At 34.0% G+C, this 18,910-nt stretch overlaps 1 protein-coding gene across 1 annotated transcript; it reads right to left on the bottom strand.

Moving 5' to 3' along the window:
- On the bottom strand, nucleotides 1–16,511 carry LOC131953272 (H(+)/Cl(-) exchange transporter 7). The gene is made up of 22 exons (XM_059316386.1): nucleotides 16,237–16,511; nucleotides 13,595–13,750; nucleotides 13,376–13,447; nucleotides 13,063–13,195; nucleotides 12,735–12,844; nucleotides 12,445–12,588; nucleotides 12,119–12,202; nucleotides 11,670–11,828; nucleotides 11,275–11,385; nucleotides 7,512–7,566; nucleotides 7,271–7,331; nucleotides 6,983–7,121; nucleotides 6,484–6,577; nucleotides 6,177–6,346; nucleotides 5,688–5,739; nucleotides 4,368–4,495; nucleotides 3,862–3,947; nucleotides 3,486–3,615; nucleotides 3,283–3,363; nucleotides 2,982–3,074; nucleotides 2,565–2,648; nucleotides 1–2,403 (listed from the first exon to the last, which is right to left on the bottom strand). The coding sequence occupies exons 1-22, from the start codon at nucleotides 16,357–16,359 to the stop codon at nucleotides 2,227–2,229; spliced, it is 2,442 nt and encodes an 813-aa protein (XP_059172369.1). The 5' UTR covers nucleotides 16,360–16,511; the 3' UTR covers nucleotides 1–2,226.
- Nucleotides 16,512–18,910: the final 2,399 nt, after the last annotated feature.

Here is an 18,910-nt window from a genome sequence, read left to right as displayed (position 1 = left end):
CACTAGCATGTCAACCCACTTTTATGTCAACCCTCAGCTGTGTCAACCAACTAGCTAGTTTGTCAATGCACTAGTATGTCAACCCACTAGTATGTCAACCCACTAGCGTGTCAACCCACTAGCGTGTCAACCCAATAGTATGTCAACCCACTAGCGTGTCAACCCAATAGTATGTCAACCCTCAGCTATGTCAACCCACTAGCATGTCAACCCACTAGCATGTCAACCCACTAGTATGTCAACCCAATAGTATGTCAACCCTCAGCTGTGTCAACCCCCTAGCATGTTAACCATCAGGTATGCCAACATCTGCTCACCATCCCATGAAAACATCTCTGAACAAATAACTACAACATTAACTCATAACATGTTGAACATCTAACTTAGGAACATGCACAATTTGTATCTTAAAATATCAACTCTTTAATCAACCTTTACCAACTATAGTTGTTCACATTTCACATACAGATAATTTTAAAAAAAATTGATTTCCACATTTTTTAACACTAGCTACATGCCTCAAATGTACACACTCTCATACACAAAATAGCATAGGGTCATCTCTATCACAAGTCCTCATTTCATTTTTCACCATTATTGTTGTGAGCATGTTTTTAAGTTGATTGATATAGAAAAAAGAAATAAATGAAAACAACTTTTGAAAAATATTTAGAAAAAAATCAAGAAATGACAATTTCACAATAGATTTAAAAAGTCTATAAAAAACAGAGGTAAAGATTACATATGCGAGACAAAAGTAAACAGTTCATCTTGTTCAGTAAGTGAACAGAAGGGGAGGGGGGAGCAATACAATTTCATACACAGGATTTGATTGGCCAGTTTGGACACAGAAGTTTGATGCGCAAGTTAGAAAAATATTTTTTTTAAAAAAACATTGAACAATTGCATTGTTGATAAAATAATATCGTTGACAGCATGTATAGAATTTTTTACAATAATATATTGTATATTTGGTTTGCCATACAAAAAATTTTTTACAACAAATACTTCTGTTTGAAAGACTAGAAAAATATCTACAAAAAAAAAATGACCCTAAGTGACTAAAATATGGTACTTTGCAACTCACAAGTTTCTCTTAAAACTAGACGAGTCCAATTTCAACATGGTTTCATCATTAAAATTCGTTTTTATGGACAGCTAAAAAAACTCAAAATTAGCCCCAGGTGCAAAGATACCAAAATGTGGTGGAGGGTCACAAATATGCTTACAACACAACTAGCAGTTAAAAACCAGTATACTCGCACAAAACCTGTAGTCAGGTCTTAGATTGTTTTTTTATCAAACTGACTTTACAAGTTTAGTGTTAAGTATGTACAAGTTGCGTTTTTTGTCAGTTAAATGTTTGATCACATCATACATCACACAGTTAAAATAAATTACATGATATTAACTATAAAAGTTTCTTTTTTTTTTCTTTTTAAATTTAAAAAAAAGTGATGCTAAAACTACAACATTTTAAAGAAAAATTGTTTTAAAAAAGTATAACATTACAGTTACAAACATTTGTACAAGTTACCCTTCAACATGGACTTTCTGCTTGTATATAATCTCATGAAAAAGATCATCATGGCATCAGTAAGATATTTGTAACTCCTTACAAGCATGATTTTTTTATATGCTGAACATTTACATGAAACAATGTGATCTTTTAACTCTAGATTCATCAAATATTTTTAACATAATGCAACATGACAATGAAAATTGTGCAGACATCAAACAGAATTTCTATGGTACATGGGTAACTAAATCCAAAATATACCAACGAGTGAGAATGAGGTTATCAAACTGTACACTCATGCACTGAAGGTATGCTAGTACAGGTAGAAGGCTATGTGGTGTGTAGTACAGGTAAATGTGTGGAGGTATGTTTTACAGGTAGACTAACAAGACAGAATAGATTAAAACAATGACATTCTTCTTCCTTAAAGATAAGTTTTATATATCAGTATCTTCAACACATTCAGATTCTTATACATGCACAATTTAATGTATAAGTTATCTACACAATTTATAGTACATGCGTCTACTCAACTTTAAGTCTACAACATGATAAATCAACATGATAAATTTAGATATCTATGCAATTGTATTCAGATATCTGCACAATAGAAGATAAAAATTCATCAGCTCTTTTTAAAGATTCAGGCACAAGTAAAACAGCAGAAACTAATATGAACCTAGATAGTTACACACCAGTAAAGTGTCTCAATGGACAATAGTTCTCTCACGTATACTAATCTCTCCATTCTTACTCTCTGTCATGTAGCGAGCCAGATCTTTACGTGTCACAATACCAATGACCTGGTTCTTAAAGTTGATGACAACCATGTGACGCAGACCCAGTGAACGGAATTTCCTGAAGATGCTGGAATACGACGCAGTCTGAGAAAGAAAATGCGTGTTAAATATTTCTCACTTTGAATGGGTATTAGATTGTGTTGTGTTTGTGTGTAACAATTCACTAGCCTTAAAACAGTGGCAAACTTCAATATTAAAAAACAAAATCTTCCTCTTGTGGTAAGATATGAAGCATGGGAACTTACCTCAAGAACCACATAATGAGACTGGTTGATGAAGGGTGCCAAATTCAAAGAAAATTTTTTCTCCTCTGGAGAAATACTAATTCTCTGAAAATACAGAGAAGTAAAACAATGCAAATTTGTGGAGTGGAGAAATTATTAGGTAAGTTGTAGAATGGGAAATCATTTACATCTAAATTTATGGAATGCAAAGCTGCATTACATGTCAATTTTTAACTGAAAAATGGTATTCATTAAAATGTATCATTTTATGAGTGGGAATGAATAAAGCTTAATTTATGGAAAGTAAAAATGTATAGATAACATATACACTTATGGAATTGAAAAAAATATACAACAATAACTTTAACTTAAAGCCAGGAAAGCAACCAAATATTTTATAATGTGAATTTTATTTTTATGCTTTTAAAAACAACTGACCTGGATTGGGGTATATCTTGGGTAACTCTCATTAAACTCTGCCATCTTCAGGTTATTGATTATGCTGTGGATCTCAGGGTTTTCATTATACAGCTGCAAGGACAGAAACGATAACATTCCATTTTTTAAAATCTCATTGTTCAATATGTAACAAAAAGGTGAACTACTTAACTAATCAGGTAAAAAAATAAGATGTCCACATAGAAATGTTTTGTTTTAAAACTTGAGTAGAATCTAATTGTAATTTTACTTATACACTAGCATCAGCAGTCTAAAATTAAGAAACAGAACAAATGTTTACCTTTTTCTTGAGCATCATTATCAGCTGATTTCTTAAGATGAGCCCTCGGAATGTACCAAATGTTTCACAACCATCCATCATCTTTTGTTTGGTTTGATTAAAAAAAGCAACAGTTTATAAACAAGCTTTAATGATTATAACATAATTAATTTAAAGTTAAAAGATGAATATAAAACATGGCAGATTAGACATGAGATACTTACAACGGGTGAGTCAGGGTCATAATCATCAACCACTGGGAAACCGTTGTGTGGCTCCTCCTTCAGCACCTTAACGATGCGCTCAACTGGTTCAGTCATGCGGAAAACTGTCACAGGATGACTCATCACAGCCCTGAATTAGGTAGAAATGAAATGTTTTGATTGAAAAAAATACTTTTTTTTTGTAGTTACTGATAATTATATAACATAAAAATAGTTCATCTTAATTTGTAAGTTTTATATAGTTAGAATTAAGTTGATTGTTTTTTATTTTTTTATTAATCAGAGTGTAGGAATTCAGCTATAGTGCAGCTGTATTTAACAGAACTAGAGGTGTAAAAAAAACAACTAGAACAAATAGAGAAGGGAGATAACTCACTTGGCGCTGAGATTAGTTGACATGGGCAGGGGCTCCCAGCCTAAAATTGGAACACCTTGAAGATGTATATGGAGATCATAAATTCCCTGCAGAAGATACATCAACATAAACAATTTTTCCACAGTAAAAATAAAACATCCAAACTTTACACAAATTAACCCATATAACTAGCCTGTCTGCAGCTAGGCTTCTACTACAGATAAACAATGCACCTATAGTTAAGGTATTACCAATTTAAAGGCTCTTTCATAAGTGAAATTCAGTTATATTCACCATTACCAAAGGTGCTAATATAATCTAGATCTAGAAAATTTTAAAAGTAACAAAAATCAACATTATCCATGAGGCTCCATAATAAGTGAATTGTAGCTATCAATTTTTTAAAATAAATTCACCAAATTCTTACCAAAAAGTGCTAAAATGATGTTAGTAACTTTAAAAGTTTACTACAAGTACAAGTAACATAAATCAACATTATCCATGAAGGGGACAGAAAAACTGTTTACCTCGTTGAACTGGTCCCCCACCCATTTGGCCACAATCAGTGAAATCATGACAGGCAGACCAAGTGGGACATTACCAGTGGCTTCCATGATGATGACTGTTAGACTGATTGTCATTCGCACAATACCTCCTGGAGAAAGTGAAACTGTTTTTACAAATGCTGAAGCTGGTAAAGCTTTAATAATGCTGCTGTGTTACTCTTAAGATCATAAATTATTTATTTATATTAGGGTTAAACCAAGAAAACATTTTTTGGGCCTCTCCATCCCTACCACCCACATATTTCTTAACAAGATGGTTTTTTTTTTGTAAGGGAGATCAGCCTGTTCTAACAGAAACTTAGTTGCATTATTCGCTACGAGCCGACCCGCGCCATATTACACACCGCTATTTAGTTTTATTTTCTACTTTTCAGTAATTCATAATTTGTGAATTCGAATTCGACAGTACCAATGCTGTCACTGAAAGTATTTGCTTTAAAACACTAAAACCCCCCTAAAATGGGATCTTATATTTTTTTTTGAAAAGTGGCCAGCATTTAAAAATATATGAGCAAGTTTTTTGTAAATTACTAAACAAATCAACAACTACTACTAGATATTTATGGAATTTTTATAATAATAATAATAATAATAATAATACACCACTAAAAACATGTACTAATCTAAAGGTTAATGGCTAAAAAAAAAATTAAAATGTTTACAAGCAACTTTAAGTAATACTAGACTTAAGATTGTTAAGTGCTGACACTCATGCTAGTAAGTTTAAGGTCGGTAAAAAAAACTTGTGTTGAGTGGGGCACTTCAAAAAGTAGACTAGAATAGTTATGGGTTAGCAAGTTTCATTGATGTATGTGTATTTAAGTCAGTTTAATAATAGTTAACTAGATTAGTAATGGTTTAGAGATTATTATTTATACATTTATATGTGCTTAATCATTTCAATGTGTCTGTTCTTGAAAGTCAAAAACATATCATGCTAAGAGTAATAGTGTATGTGTGGGACGAAAACGCTTAGAAAGAAGAACTGAAAATAGATATTTATAAAACAGTTGGGTTAAGTATTGGAAAAAACAATAAAAAAGTAATCTGTTAATTGCTATTAAATTATTTTATAGTGTTAGTTCTCAAAATAATAAAATGACAAATTTTAAGTGATTTTAAAAATGTGTTTTATATTATTATTTAAAGTAATGTTTATATTACTCAAGTAAGTTGTTTTTCATATGACCAGAACATAATTAGGAATACACCAACAACCACATTAAGTTTTTAAAGATTCTAAACTTTAAAATAGACTATACTAAACAAACAAAAAATTACCTAACATAGAAGAGGCTCCTACTAATGAATAGAAAGGCAAGGAGACCAAATTCTGAAATAAAAGAGTTTTATTATAGTTTAACTATTTAGTTGTATGTTTATTTAAATGAAAGTATGTATTTCTGTGTGTCTGCTATGCATTACTATGGTTTCTAACATTTAAAAAAAATGTAAATATCCCAAGTGGCTACTTTAGAACGTTTGTTGATAGGGCATCCAGAGAGAACCCTGCGATACCCCTGACACCTGGGCAGTTACAGAGTGGTGTTGTACCTCGCTATTGAGGAGGGTGATCAACATGCACTTAAGCTTTTCATACAGGATGCCTTCAGGTACCCTGGCAGTAGATAACCCACACCCCAACAACTAATATCCAAGACAGCCTCAGCATTGCTTGCTTTTAAATTATGGGTATGCAAGTTACTTATAAAATGTATGAATGTTTGCTTCAACATATGGTTGTAAATGTAACAAATACATGCAACATACCTGATCTCCTCTGATATACGTCATCAGAATCCCAGCTATTCTGCCCCAAGCTGAGCCAATGAGCAAGCTAGGAATAAACAACCCACTGGGAATGCTCAGTCCATATGTCCAGCAGGCCAGAAGAAAATAGCCACTAGCAAAGATGGACAAAGTTACAATCTGATATGTTCCTGAAACAATAAGTGAAACCATATTTAAATAGTTAATTGGAAGAGGAGATTGAAAATTCCTTAGTTTTTTAATTTATATTAAATGACAGGTGAAGTGTGTTGTTGCGAATTAATTTTTTTTAAAAGTTTTTTCTAACCTGGTACATTATGAAATAAATGTTTGACTGTAGCTTCTGGTGTATCAAAAAATAGCCTTGCTGATGAGCTGTACTCTCCATCTTTACAAAAAAACTGAAATTTAAAAACGTAGTTGGATATTAATAATGGAGTAAAAATCAAATGGTGAATAGAAAAGTAGTAGAAGTAAAAAATGAAAAATAGCTGTAGCAATAACATAATCTGGAGGTCGCCAAATTAAACAGATGAGACCTATGAGATGAACTGTAATTTCAAATTAGACTCAAATTCCTTTTAGGAAAATTTTTTAAATAAATATTCTGACTTAAATGTTTATATATTTTAAATTAATGAATATAAAATGTAAATTGTGTGTATTGTTGCATTTAGAGTTTGAAAAAAAATGTACCAGATATGGGCTATTTAACAATTTAACACTTTAATTTCACCACGGGACTACTGGCTGATCCAAAAATGTGATTTAGAGTTTGCTTCCCTTGCTTGCCTGAACTAACTAACCTGCACTAGGTTGATCTCTGTGCTATCTTGTATTGGCTTGCAATCATTTCTAAAGAAGATCAGAATGTAAGCAAAGGCAGCAGTGTACATGGCCACCATCATTGTCTCCAGAACCTTCTGCCATTTTTTCTGGACGCTCCTGGGATTTTAAAAAAAAAAAAAAAAATTTTTTGTCTTTAGGAAATGTGACCATGATATATCAAAAACATAACTAACAGCTAAAAATGTGACAAAATTATGTTTAGAATTTTTATTTGAAAATTTATTTTGAAAAGAGTAGTGACTGACCTCATTCTAAACAGTGTTAGTCGATGGTTGATATGGTTAAATAATGCACCTAACAATCCACCTAAAAACAACAAAATTACATTTAAAATAGGACAAAAATACTCAATTCTTTTGTTTTTTTGCTTTACAAACTCACCTGTAGTTTGTGTTTGTTAACTGATTGTAATTACTTTTATATAGAATTTAGAAATATATCAAATTGGATAAAAAACAACAAAATTTGTATAAAATAATTTCTCACCTATTGCTCCCATACAAATGACAACAAACAGCTCCAAAAATTGATAGTTAACTCCCTGGAAAATAAGCAATCAAAATATTTGCATTTTAGATGTAAAAAAATAGCTTTTAAGTTTTTAGCTAAGTTGTTCTAAAATCAGGGTCCATAGCCAAATCCCAAAAGAAAATTCAAGGCTTTTTCAAGGTTTTCAAGGTGATTTTGGGGGGAATTTCAAGGTATAAACGACCACTAACGGGCATTACAATGAGGGTGATGTATGTTTTTTGCACACACAATTTTTGAAATAATTTTGGTGTTATTACAAAATTATCTAAGTCAGGAGATTGTCTGAGAGTCCAGCATAATCCCTTTTGCAATCAGTATCTTTGGTGTCAAATGACACTCCTCCAACTTCTATTTTCAGAAAAACCTCTTTCAACACTGGCTTGACCATGTGACAGAAGCAATAGATCTCTAACAATTTTCCAAATGTTCACATAAGAAATTTTGCTACCAAGCTGTTCTATGAAAAAACTGTCCAGGCTATCATGTTCTCAATTAGATTTAGATAGACAACCATTTAGAGTACATGTATCTATGAGTGTTGAAAATTGAAACAGAACTTGGTCACACTCAGCTGATTCAGTTTCCATTTGTTGACTAGGATGTGAAGAATTCCCTTCATTTTTTTGGTGAACTGGCTCTATTTTTAAACATTTGCATTAGGCTAAGTCTCTCACTAATGACTAAAGTAATGGAGATTTCAACAAAAAATTTGATGAAAATCCTATCAAAGTTGTCTTACAATCAGATTTGAAATTGAGAATTTGAAGCTCACTTGCTTTTTTTATTTTTTCTAGAGACTTTATTAGAGAGTCAGCAAAAAACCCAACTTCAATTGAATGACATGTCAATGTCAAGTGATAATCAGAATCAGGTCATTATACATAAAAGGAAGCATTGGTTCGTCTGTCTGACAGTCCTTTTAAAAGGACTCTGCACATATATTCCTTTAAAAAGGACTCTGCACACATATAGAAAAAAAAAAAAAAAAAACAACCTAGCTATGCTTGTAGAAATTATCCTGCTTAATGTCATAAATGACCTCACGCTTTTTAAAAGATTATTACCTCTCCCCCCCCCCCCCCTCCGTCACACATCACAAAAAGCCAGGCCCCGCCCTCTAAAATGACGTCACACCTCAGCCTATAACCCCTCCTACACCCCCCCCCCCCCTTGACTGCAGTTCAATTTTTCTTAAAATAGGATTTTTTCCCCAAAATCTTGTCTGAACTCTGTCAAAATAGAGTATTTAATCAATTCCTTTTACAATTTATTAAAACAGTTTTCTAAAATGCTAAAATTCGTTTTCTAACATTGCTTTTTAATAATGCAAAAGTGTGATGTCACACGATCTGACCCCCCCCCCCCATCCCCTCATCACACACCGTCACACGATTACGGATCCCCCCTCCCCCTACGAGTGTGACGTCATTTATGGACGACCCCAATGTCCCCACCTATGATATACATTATTATACATGATGACGTAAAGAAATATCGTGGAAGTTTTAAGTTAGTTCATATCGCGGAATAACAGAATTAAGTTTTTTTTTTTTACAATTTCACAAGTAACTACGCTAGTAATACTCATGTTAGAGATGTAGCCGCCCGACAAAGTGAAAAGCGGATTTTTTTTTTACAAGCGGATGGGAGGGGGCAGTGACAGCGGCAATTTTCTCAAACACAGTAATTCGAGGCTTCTTAAACATTTCAAGGACGTTTTACCACAGTAAAAATCAATTAGATCTAGACCCTGCTAAATGGTGTAACTAAATTATAGCAGACCTACATATTTTGTTCAATGACCTAAAACGATGCAGATCTAGTTTTTGTTTTCGCTTTAATCTAGCAGTAAGCCCAATATTAAAGATAACCACGTTAAAATTAGATAAACAGCGTTTGTAGAACTGCCTTGACCGTGAGACACGAGTCACACGACTGTGCTCGCGCGTGGTCTCATGTCGTAGGTCTTACGGTCAGCGCGACCTTGAAGTAAGAGGTGGTAAAAAGTGTCCGTAAAGTTGAGTGAAAAAAGCACAGTCATAGTCCTTCAAATTATTTTTCTTTTCTTTTGATAAATACAAATTTTTTTTTACGTCGGCGCAAAATCTTTCCTTTTTTTAAGAAGACAATCGGCGATGCTAATGAGCTGGTAATGTTAGGATTTAGTTTTTTTTAATTACACAGCCTAGGAGTAGCCCATTGATGACGTCACATAATTAATGCGAATTTTACCCCAACCTCTATCGTCATAAATAACCAGACAGCCACGTCAAGAATGACATCAAAAAGTTCTGTCTACAGCCTCACCCATCTGATACAGTCAATGTGTATTTGGTCCATAGCCCACGTAAGATTGACGATTACGTCATTTGCAATTGGTTTTTTTTAACGAACGTGATAAATATGCCTATTGGTATTAGGAAAACTTGTTGGTTAATAGTTAAAAATCTAGATCTAGATCCACGACTATATTAATTATTAATATACTGCGAGGTCACTGTAAGTTGAGATAGAGCTAGAAGACCTTCTAAGGTCGCAGTGACCGAAACATCTGCTATCGTGGGGTACACAAAGAACCGTGATTGATCTAGGTTCGTAAAAACTTACTAAAAACGTGTCTTCTCACACATCTAAAATAACAGAACACAATAATTCTATAAATTATGTCTCGCTATTTACCCGTAATTCCGCAGCTACGTTTCGCCCTTTTGTGTTTTACCCACACCGAGAAAATTTTAATTTAAATAAATAGAAACCTACGCTCGCATAGTTCAGGCTATTCTTTTTTTATTTAAACCTAAGGCTTATTTTCTTGAAGAAAAAATATTAGTTCTAGATGTAGGTTTAATTATAATCGAGATAATTTCCATGCGCGACCAGAATTTTAATGATTTAGGCCACATTCCAATTTTTTTCTTTACGGACATCACCGATCAGGAGACAACAGACCACTCGCGGGGTCAATAAAGTTCACAATATAAATAGAGCCAACGACTGCCGAGATATTGTCAGGAAGGGATTTGGGGGACGATTGTTATGATTGAAGATGTTTGAATCCATAGAACCGGATAACACGGAAATTTAACACAGAAAAAAAAAAGGTCAACACTAAATCGAGTTTGATGTTTACTGTGGGCTTTTGCGTAACATTTGCGGCCTAATTCCGCAACAGGGGTGTCAAAATCAAAAAATTACGGACAAAACCGTACAAGTAGGTAGGCCCTAACAGAAAACAATGAATCTAGATTTAGAATCTAGTAACTCGGTCGTAAACGGAGATATCCGAAAAACGATGCTAAATTTAGCCCTCGGCTATCGTTTACGTCACGATCTAGAATCTAGGTTAGGAAGAGCCTATGCAAAACTGGTCAGGTTGAGGTCATACCGCGAGGCTCAGCGAAGGAGAGGGTTGGAAATAGTAGACTCCGAAGTTAACGCAGACACACGGCTAAAATAAAATAAAGGCAGAAAAAGTTTAGATCCATCAGAATTGAATTTTTTTTTAAAATTCGATTTACGCACGGTTTTCAAGGTTTACCTATAAAATTCAAGGGGTTTTGCTCATTTTTGGGGAAATTCAAGGGTTTTTCAAGGCCTTGAGATGTTTTTTGGAATTCAAGGGTTTTTCAAGGATTCAAGGTCTGCTACGGACCCTGTAAAATTTTATACAGAAAATATGAAAAAAGAATTTAGAATTAAAAGTATATCAAACACTTACATCAAAAGTACCAAAGTTGATCAGACCAGGATTTGAAAATTCCCATGGAATACTTTTAATATAGCTTTGAATGATGTTCAATGTCATTGTTGAAATCATAGATGCAAAAAACTGAAGACAAAAAATAAAATGAAATTACAAGTAAAGACATGAAATAGGCCTATATTGTTAACAGTAAAATAAAAACAACAACAACATTAATTATTCTAAAACATTTAACATTTAGAAATATATTTTAAAAAACAATACAAACACATTTAAACAAATAAAAACACAAAAAACTATTACTAAGGAATTTAAAAATAAATGTTTTTGTTGGTCATATTATAATTGAAGACTGTATGAAAACAGAATATCATGGAAGGTAAATGTTAATAAAGTAAAACTTTACTCACTATCCTCCAAACTAAAGACTGGTTCCAGAATGAGGCTCCCTCCTCTAAACTGAAGAGAACACCCCCCACAGGAGCACCAAAGGCAGCAGAGACACCAGCTGCAGCACCAGCAGACACAAAGTCACGTTTTTCTGTATCACTTCTGAACTCTTGAAAAATCTGAAACAAGTTTTAAGCTGAACATATACATCGCAACAACATTTGAAGGCTTGACAAACATGATAATTTGATAGGTACAAATAAAATATGATAGATGCAAATATAGCCCATTTTTTTTAACAGTGAAAAAAACACATATGGGGGGGGGGGGGGGGGATGACTGTAACAAATTAGTTTCAACACAATGTCTTCATCAGCACACAAAAGTGTGATTGCAAATTTGGCATTTCGATAATAAAAAATCTGGGTTTTTTAAAAAATATTTATCAAATTAATGGACATAAACTTACCTTAAAATCCCAGCCTAAGGATGTTGTTCTTCCTTGGGATACACCTGCAGCTATGACTGCACCTGAATGAATCATTGGTCCTTCCTAAATTAAAACATGCATTTCAGTCTACATAAAACATTAACAACAAAACAAATATATATCCAAATATAGCAAAATTTTATAATTCAACTCTAATCTTTTAATAGATCTAGAAATATATTTAATGATCACATTCTGTTAAAGACTTCTGTATTTTAGATACTGAAAGTTTTAAATATAAAAAGATAAAAAATGTACTAAAGATTCTGAGTTAAGAGCATATTTAAAAACATTTAAAAAGTTACCTTGCCTACTGCAAGTCCACCAGCTACAGCACAAACCACTCCAATAACTTTTGTGATCAGAGTTTTCAACCGCACAACATGGGGCACAATAACACCATTCAGGTAACACTTTATCTGTGGGATACCACTACCAGCAGAAACGGGCTGAAAATAAAACATTTTGTTGCAGATGTAAACTATGATAATAATCAAGCCTGTGTTAATTATAGAACGATCAAAGAGAACTTAATAGAAGTACAGTTTTTTTCTGAAAACAAGATTAATTTTAATGAAATAATTTTTGAGATTACCTCAATGTAAGTTGTCAGAAGGGAGCCAACCACAACAAGCCCCATATTAAAAGAGTACCAAACTATTTGTGGTAGGTACATACAGTCATAATTGACACATTTGTCAACCACTGTTTAAAATTAAGGTTCATAGCACAAAACTACATACATCTAAATCTTAACATGAAATTACACCAACGAACATTTTTTAAATAATCTAAAATATAATAACAAGGTGATGAAAATTACTAAACATGTGTACAAATTTTGTATAAAATCAGCTTTACTACTCGTAATTCAAATTCTAGAACCTAAGAGAAAAAAATCAAACTACAAAAAAAAAGGATACATTGTTGTATGGTTTGAAATTTCAAACTAGACATCTGCTCAACACAGTAGTCAATTAACCCTGCAGTGAGGCCAGTTAGAACACCAATCAATAAGCAGATAATCCATCGCAGCACCCCTCTCATATACAGTTTCTTAAAAGAGAAAACAAAAAACTTCAGTTTACATGTAAAGCCTCCAAATCATACATTTAAACTATTCTGAATTGAAACACTATTAAAAAACATGAATAGCCTTCAGCGTAAAACTGTTAAGCAATCTTTACATAAAGTTAGAAAATACAAATTTATTTTTTGATGAATGCAGACACTTACCCATTTCTTTGAACTTTTTTCTCTCTCTTCATTCTGATATACTAAATTGTCTGATACTTCATAATCAAGACTCTTGAAGACACAAAAAAAAACAATGATGAATTTTTAGAGATGTGTGTAATGTTGAAAGTGTGGTATCTTTTTAACACCTTCTCTACACTAAGAGATCCTTCGAGTGCTATACTTCCTTAATTAAAACAAAAATGAAAAACAACTCACTTGAAATCCAAACTTTAGTAAATGCTCTTGACCAACATTAACTCCTTTTTTATGTGATATACTATTATTTTCCAAATCGTTTCTTCTGTTCAAATTGTCCTCAAAGATAATGCTGCTCTCAATGCCATCATTAGGTTCAGCATTGATTGTTGTTGACTGAAAGATTTTTAAAAATGAAAAAAGGAACTCAAAAATACATTTTTCAAAATAAAAATATATATCCATCTAGACACAGCTAACCGATAACATTTGAAAGTGTAGATGTAAGGACTTGAAGAATTATTATTAGAATACATTTCCTGAATAAAACAGGACTGGAACCTTAGCTGAACAGTACAAAAAACGGGCAGGCCTAGTTAAAAATGTTATTATAATACCTAGTATATGCACACAAAAATGGCCCTCTTATTTTGACACTGCATTTAGTCTGAAATAGTGCGCTAAAATGCATTTAAATCCAGAAAATATCAGTTTAAGAAATACTTGAATTTATAGTTTAGATCAGGGGCCTCCAAACTACGGCCCGCGGGCCGAATGCGGCCTGCGATGTCCTCTCATCCGGCCCGCGGAGATCTTTTTGTTCACGGAAAAACGTTTGTTGGTGATGGCTGAGGAACTTTGCCCAGAAAATTCAAAGACATGACTGGAAGAAACTGGCCCCGGAACTGAAATTTGATAGTTGATGCGGCCCTCGGACTGAAACGTTTGGAGACCCCTGGTTTAGATCATGTGCTATCTATATAAAATTTTGGTATGACCAATGGCCTGCTAATTATTTGGTGAAACAATGCTGCAAGTTGAAATGATATGCTGCTAAAAAGTGGCTGCATGTGCTATCTATATAAAATTTTGGTATGACCAATGGCCTGCTAATTATTTGGCGAAACAATGCTGCAAGTTGAAATGATATGCTGCTAAAAAGTGGCTGCATTTGTGCGTTTCGTGCTGGTCTGCTATATCTGTTCACTAAGTCTAACGTGATCTAAAAATACATATCAGGACTGTCTGATTTTTTTCGTCCAAACAATTCAATGTGAACATAAAGTGTGTTATTTCAAACTTATTTCAACACCAAAGTTAGGTGCAGGTTAAAAAAGAATAGAATCTAGATCAAGTCTTTACAAAAAGACAGTACATTCAGTATTAGGTCAGATGATACATCTAGCTAGATAAAACTGTTCATGCGTAATTTAAGTGTTTTACACAGCTATCGTGCATGCATGGTACTAAGTATGCCTATGTGAACTTAAAAAAATGAGCAGAAGTAGGCCTGTTTATAAATTTGCTTAAATAGGGGGAGATATGACGTTAACGACGATTTTATATAGCAATTGTAATTTGTTCAATCTATGCTAAAGGTCTGCTGAACTCACAGTGACCCCGCTGGGATCTTCGAAAAATGGACAAGAAAACATTAGTTATTGATCAAGCTAGGGGCTATATTATATTTGGATATTTTGTTTTAAACTTTAATAAAATATCGAATTTGAAATCTGAGCTCAAAGGTTATCGAAGTTAGCTGCCCCACTGTTGACTCTGCCACATCCAATGTCTTAGCAATTGAAATAATAGGAATTTTCAATCAGTAGATGGCTAAAACCAAATTAATAAACAGTGCTTCATTTTCTTACTGCGAGATTAGAGTTTATTAGTAATGTGTTGAGTGTTGTGTATATTTGCGATCTAGAGTAGGTTTCCTAACGCGGTCACACATAGCAAAAAAATTCCGAACTCCCGATTTTCATCGGGCGCTATTTTGTAACCCTTTCACACAGAAACAAACTGAAAGTATCGTATTATTCCGCTGCCATTCTACTCTAATATGTATGAGTCATTTTGTATTCCTACACATATTATTTGAGATATTCATGTTTTAGTGACGTGCCTTCTTGCGATATTTTTCCCCCCTTTATTTTTCTTGATTGCCAAACTTTTTCCTGCTAACGTAACGATCGTATTTTATACGTCTTAATCCAATTTTAATAGCTAAAATAAATAATTTACAACTTTAAACATGTTGATTGTATTATTAATTAATAGATAGCAACACCAAATAGAAAACACTTTAATTAAATTTATTAACTACACATCACGGATGACCCAGTGATAACTCAAGGGACGCAACTTTAATAATCATAAAGGGACGTAACAATTTCTAACAAGACAAACCTAACATTTGCTTAGACATGCTCGTATGTGGAGACACAAACTAGTACTAGAAGAAGTAGATGATCGAAATAATTTAAAACAACAGAAAAACTTATAAACTTTGATTGGTTGGTTTTATTTGTCTCATCCCGGACCTAGTGTTTTCATCCGGGGGAACTGGGATCACCGGCTGACGTCATACCTCAACTTAAAAATTTAAAAACTTGTCTTCCAGAAGGAGAAAACAAAAGAACTTGACCTGGATATATTTAGAAATGGACAAGTGTACAGTAGATACAGATAGTTTCGTATAAAACATCCAAACAATTATTATACGAAGCAATAAACAGTAACAGACGACCGTTACAAGGCTTGACCGTTCAGAGGAAATCTACTCTAGTGAATTAAAAAATACCCTGAATACTAGTCACTTCGTTAAAAAATACTATATCTAGCTCTACTTCAGTACTTGACTGCTTTACTTTAGTACTCACATTTGGACTTAATGAAGAAGTAGGTTGTCCATGATTAAAATTTTGAGAGTGAAATCGGCTTGAGTAATTTTCTGGCGTTTCCTGGCTTCTTATTAAAGGGGTGTTTTCGTCCTGATCGTCCATCTTTCAAAATTACTTTAACTGTAAAGGCATCTACGATTTTTTTTTATGCTGAAAATTAGATATAGGATACAAATGACTGGGAAATTCCTCAATTTGACTAGATCTAGATCCTAGGCTAGCCTAAGTAACTTCACTAGACTAACTTGTTTGCATCCGTGTTTGTTTCCTAAAAAAGTTGAAAGGGAAACACATCATGTGATATTGTCACATGACTTTCAATGTATAGTAATTTTTTTACTGCTACTACTGATGTTCAAAAATTTGTTTCTATACAATTAATATACAATAATGTCCGTCTGAACTATCCGTCCATAGTTATTACTTAAAACGATTTTATGGCAGGGATTTTGTTAAAGAATAAAATATCATATAGATTTTATAAAATCAATTATAGTATTATAGATACTAGCCCCCAGTTTTGAGATGACTTATGTTAACCCCCCCCCCCCGCCCATTGTTTCTAAAAAAAATACACCTTGTATGCTGGGCCAGTAGCGTAGCAAGGGGGGGGGGACATACGTCCCCGGGCGCCGACCTTAGGGGGCGCCAAAATGGGTTGGAAAAATAAATTGAAAGGTTGAGGGGGGGATGCAAATCGAAAGTTTGAGGGGGGGTGCAAATCGAAAGTTTGAGGGCGGGGGGGGGGGTGCAAATCGAAATCTCGAGGAGGGGTGCAAATCGAAAAGTTTGTCCCCGGGCGCCGGGAAGGGTCGCTACGCCTCTGTGCTGGGCCAAGGTTGCTAAAATATAGACTTTTATATACACCTAGATCTAGTTTTTGGAGATATTGATAATGATATTTTGAATGGACCGTTTAAATCCCTTAGCAGAACGTTATCTCTGAACCAGTCGGGGAGGGAAATGTATCATAATAAGATAAACATGTGTTGTTGTTTTTTTGTATCTCATTTCTTTTCATTTTGACTATCAATTTCCGCCCTAATTTCGATTGAATCGCCAAATATGATGAATTGTAAAAATAAAGGACATTCCTTCAGAACATAATTTGGGAAATGAAGTACAATGTATTTATAAGTTTATATTCAATCACATTCTTAGTGCCTATGTGGTCAAGTTAGTTAGACATCAGGCTCGGCCCGCTGGTTTGGAAGACACACTCAGAGAAATCGAGTTCAAAATGCAAGTATCGAATCCACCGCTTGAGGTAAACTCAAATCACCATACACTCAGCACGCAACATCGTTGCAACCATGGCGGATGATCTGGAAGAGGACCCTGTCGTCGAAGAGGTAATTAACTCGAAACAGACTATTTACTGTAAGAATGTCTCGTTCTATATCTGATACATCAATAAAATCAGACATTTAAACTATACAATTAAATGTACCAAGTAAATAGGTTGATCTATGTTTTTTCCTATGGGCAAATCGCCACACTGGTGTCGTAGTCGTAGCGGCGTCTGACACACAGTACAGAGTACAGAGTACAGTGTGAGTGTGAAATTCACTGTGAAACTAGTGCCTACACTTACTAGATCTAGACTAGTCTACTAGTCTAGATCTAGTACTAAGTAGCACTATACTTAACTATATTAGCAAGACTAGATTCAGATCTTAGTTCTTAGATTCTATGCACATAGGCCTAGAATCTAGATCTATTTTATTATTTTTAAGGCCGATTCTAGTCGGAATAAGATACGCATGTGATACGCATGCGCAATGGAGAGAAACTACGACTTGCCTTAGCGGCGATGTTTTCGATGGTACTGCGCATGCGTGTGTTTACAACCGCAGAACCCTAATACCAACCCTAATCCTATCCTTAACCCTAACCCTAATCCTATCCCTAACCCTAGCCCTAATCCTATCCCTAACCCTATCCTACCCCTAGGCCCTAACCCTCATTCTAGCCCTAACCCTAGCCATAGGTCACTGCGCATGCGCAGAACTATCTTTTGCCGAAAAATCTTATTCCGAGTAGACACTTCGTATTTTTAATTGTTGTAATTTGTAATGACATGTAGATCTAGATTCTTCTCTAGGATTCTAGGCCTAAGTGTAAATTTTTGTTGCAAATGTTTGATGATTTTTATAGATTTTAGAATAGATCAGATCTAGAATTAGATGTACTTTTCCTGTGAGCATGGCATATAATGGGAAAATGTGGTCAGCACTATGCCCAGCTACTTTTACTTTCTCGAACGGGTGGCTGGACTCAAAGACGTTCCCCTGACTAAAACTGACTTCACCCCGGATTAGAACTTTAGATTTTTGGGTTAGTAGCATAGCGCTCTACAACTAGGCCACACTGTCCCTACATATAGATATAGGCCTAGGTCTATTTATAGAATTATGTATTGTTTTTGGCCATACAGCTGACGTGAATTCTGACCTAACTATACTAATAGCAAAGTATCTTAGTATATCCATTATAAATTCACAAAACACCAAGCTGACTTTGGGCCAGAAATAATTGATATTCAATAAATAAATTTCACAGCTGTCAGAGAAATCCTGAAAATGTGGTGTCTTTTTAAATATAGCATATTACTGAATTTAAATAAAAGCTTTTAAAATATTATTTCAGATTG

This window comes from Physella acuta, unplaced genomic scaffold (assembly GCF_028476545.2).
Source record: "Physella acuta isolate Inbredline_101_S28 unplaced genomic scaffold, ASM2847654v3 ptg000915l, whole genome shotgun sequence".
In the NCBI taxonomy this organism is placed as follows: domain Eukaryota; kingdom Metazoa; phylum Mollusca; class Gastropoda; family Physidae; genus Physella; species Physella acuta.
The sequence above is the reverse complement of the archived record's forward strand: the minus strand, read 5'-3'. Positions and strand labels throughout refer to the sequence as shown.

Bases quoted from the DNA above. Each gene is read 5' to 3' on its own strand.
- LOC131953272 (XM_059316386.1), bottom strand. From the start codon at position 16,359: ATGGACGATCAGGACGAAAACACCCCTTTAATAAGAAGCCAGGAAACG. The intron at 7,332-7,511 runs GTGAGAAATTAT...TGTTGTTTTTAG, and splicing joins CATTTGTATGGGAGCAATAG to GTGGATTGTTAGGTGCATTA. The intron at 7,122-7,270 runs GTCAGTCACTAC...TTAAAATCCCAG, and splicing joins CTAACACTGTTTAGAATGAG to GAGCGTCCAGAAAAAATGGC.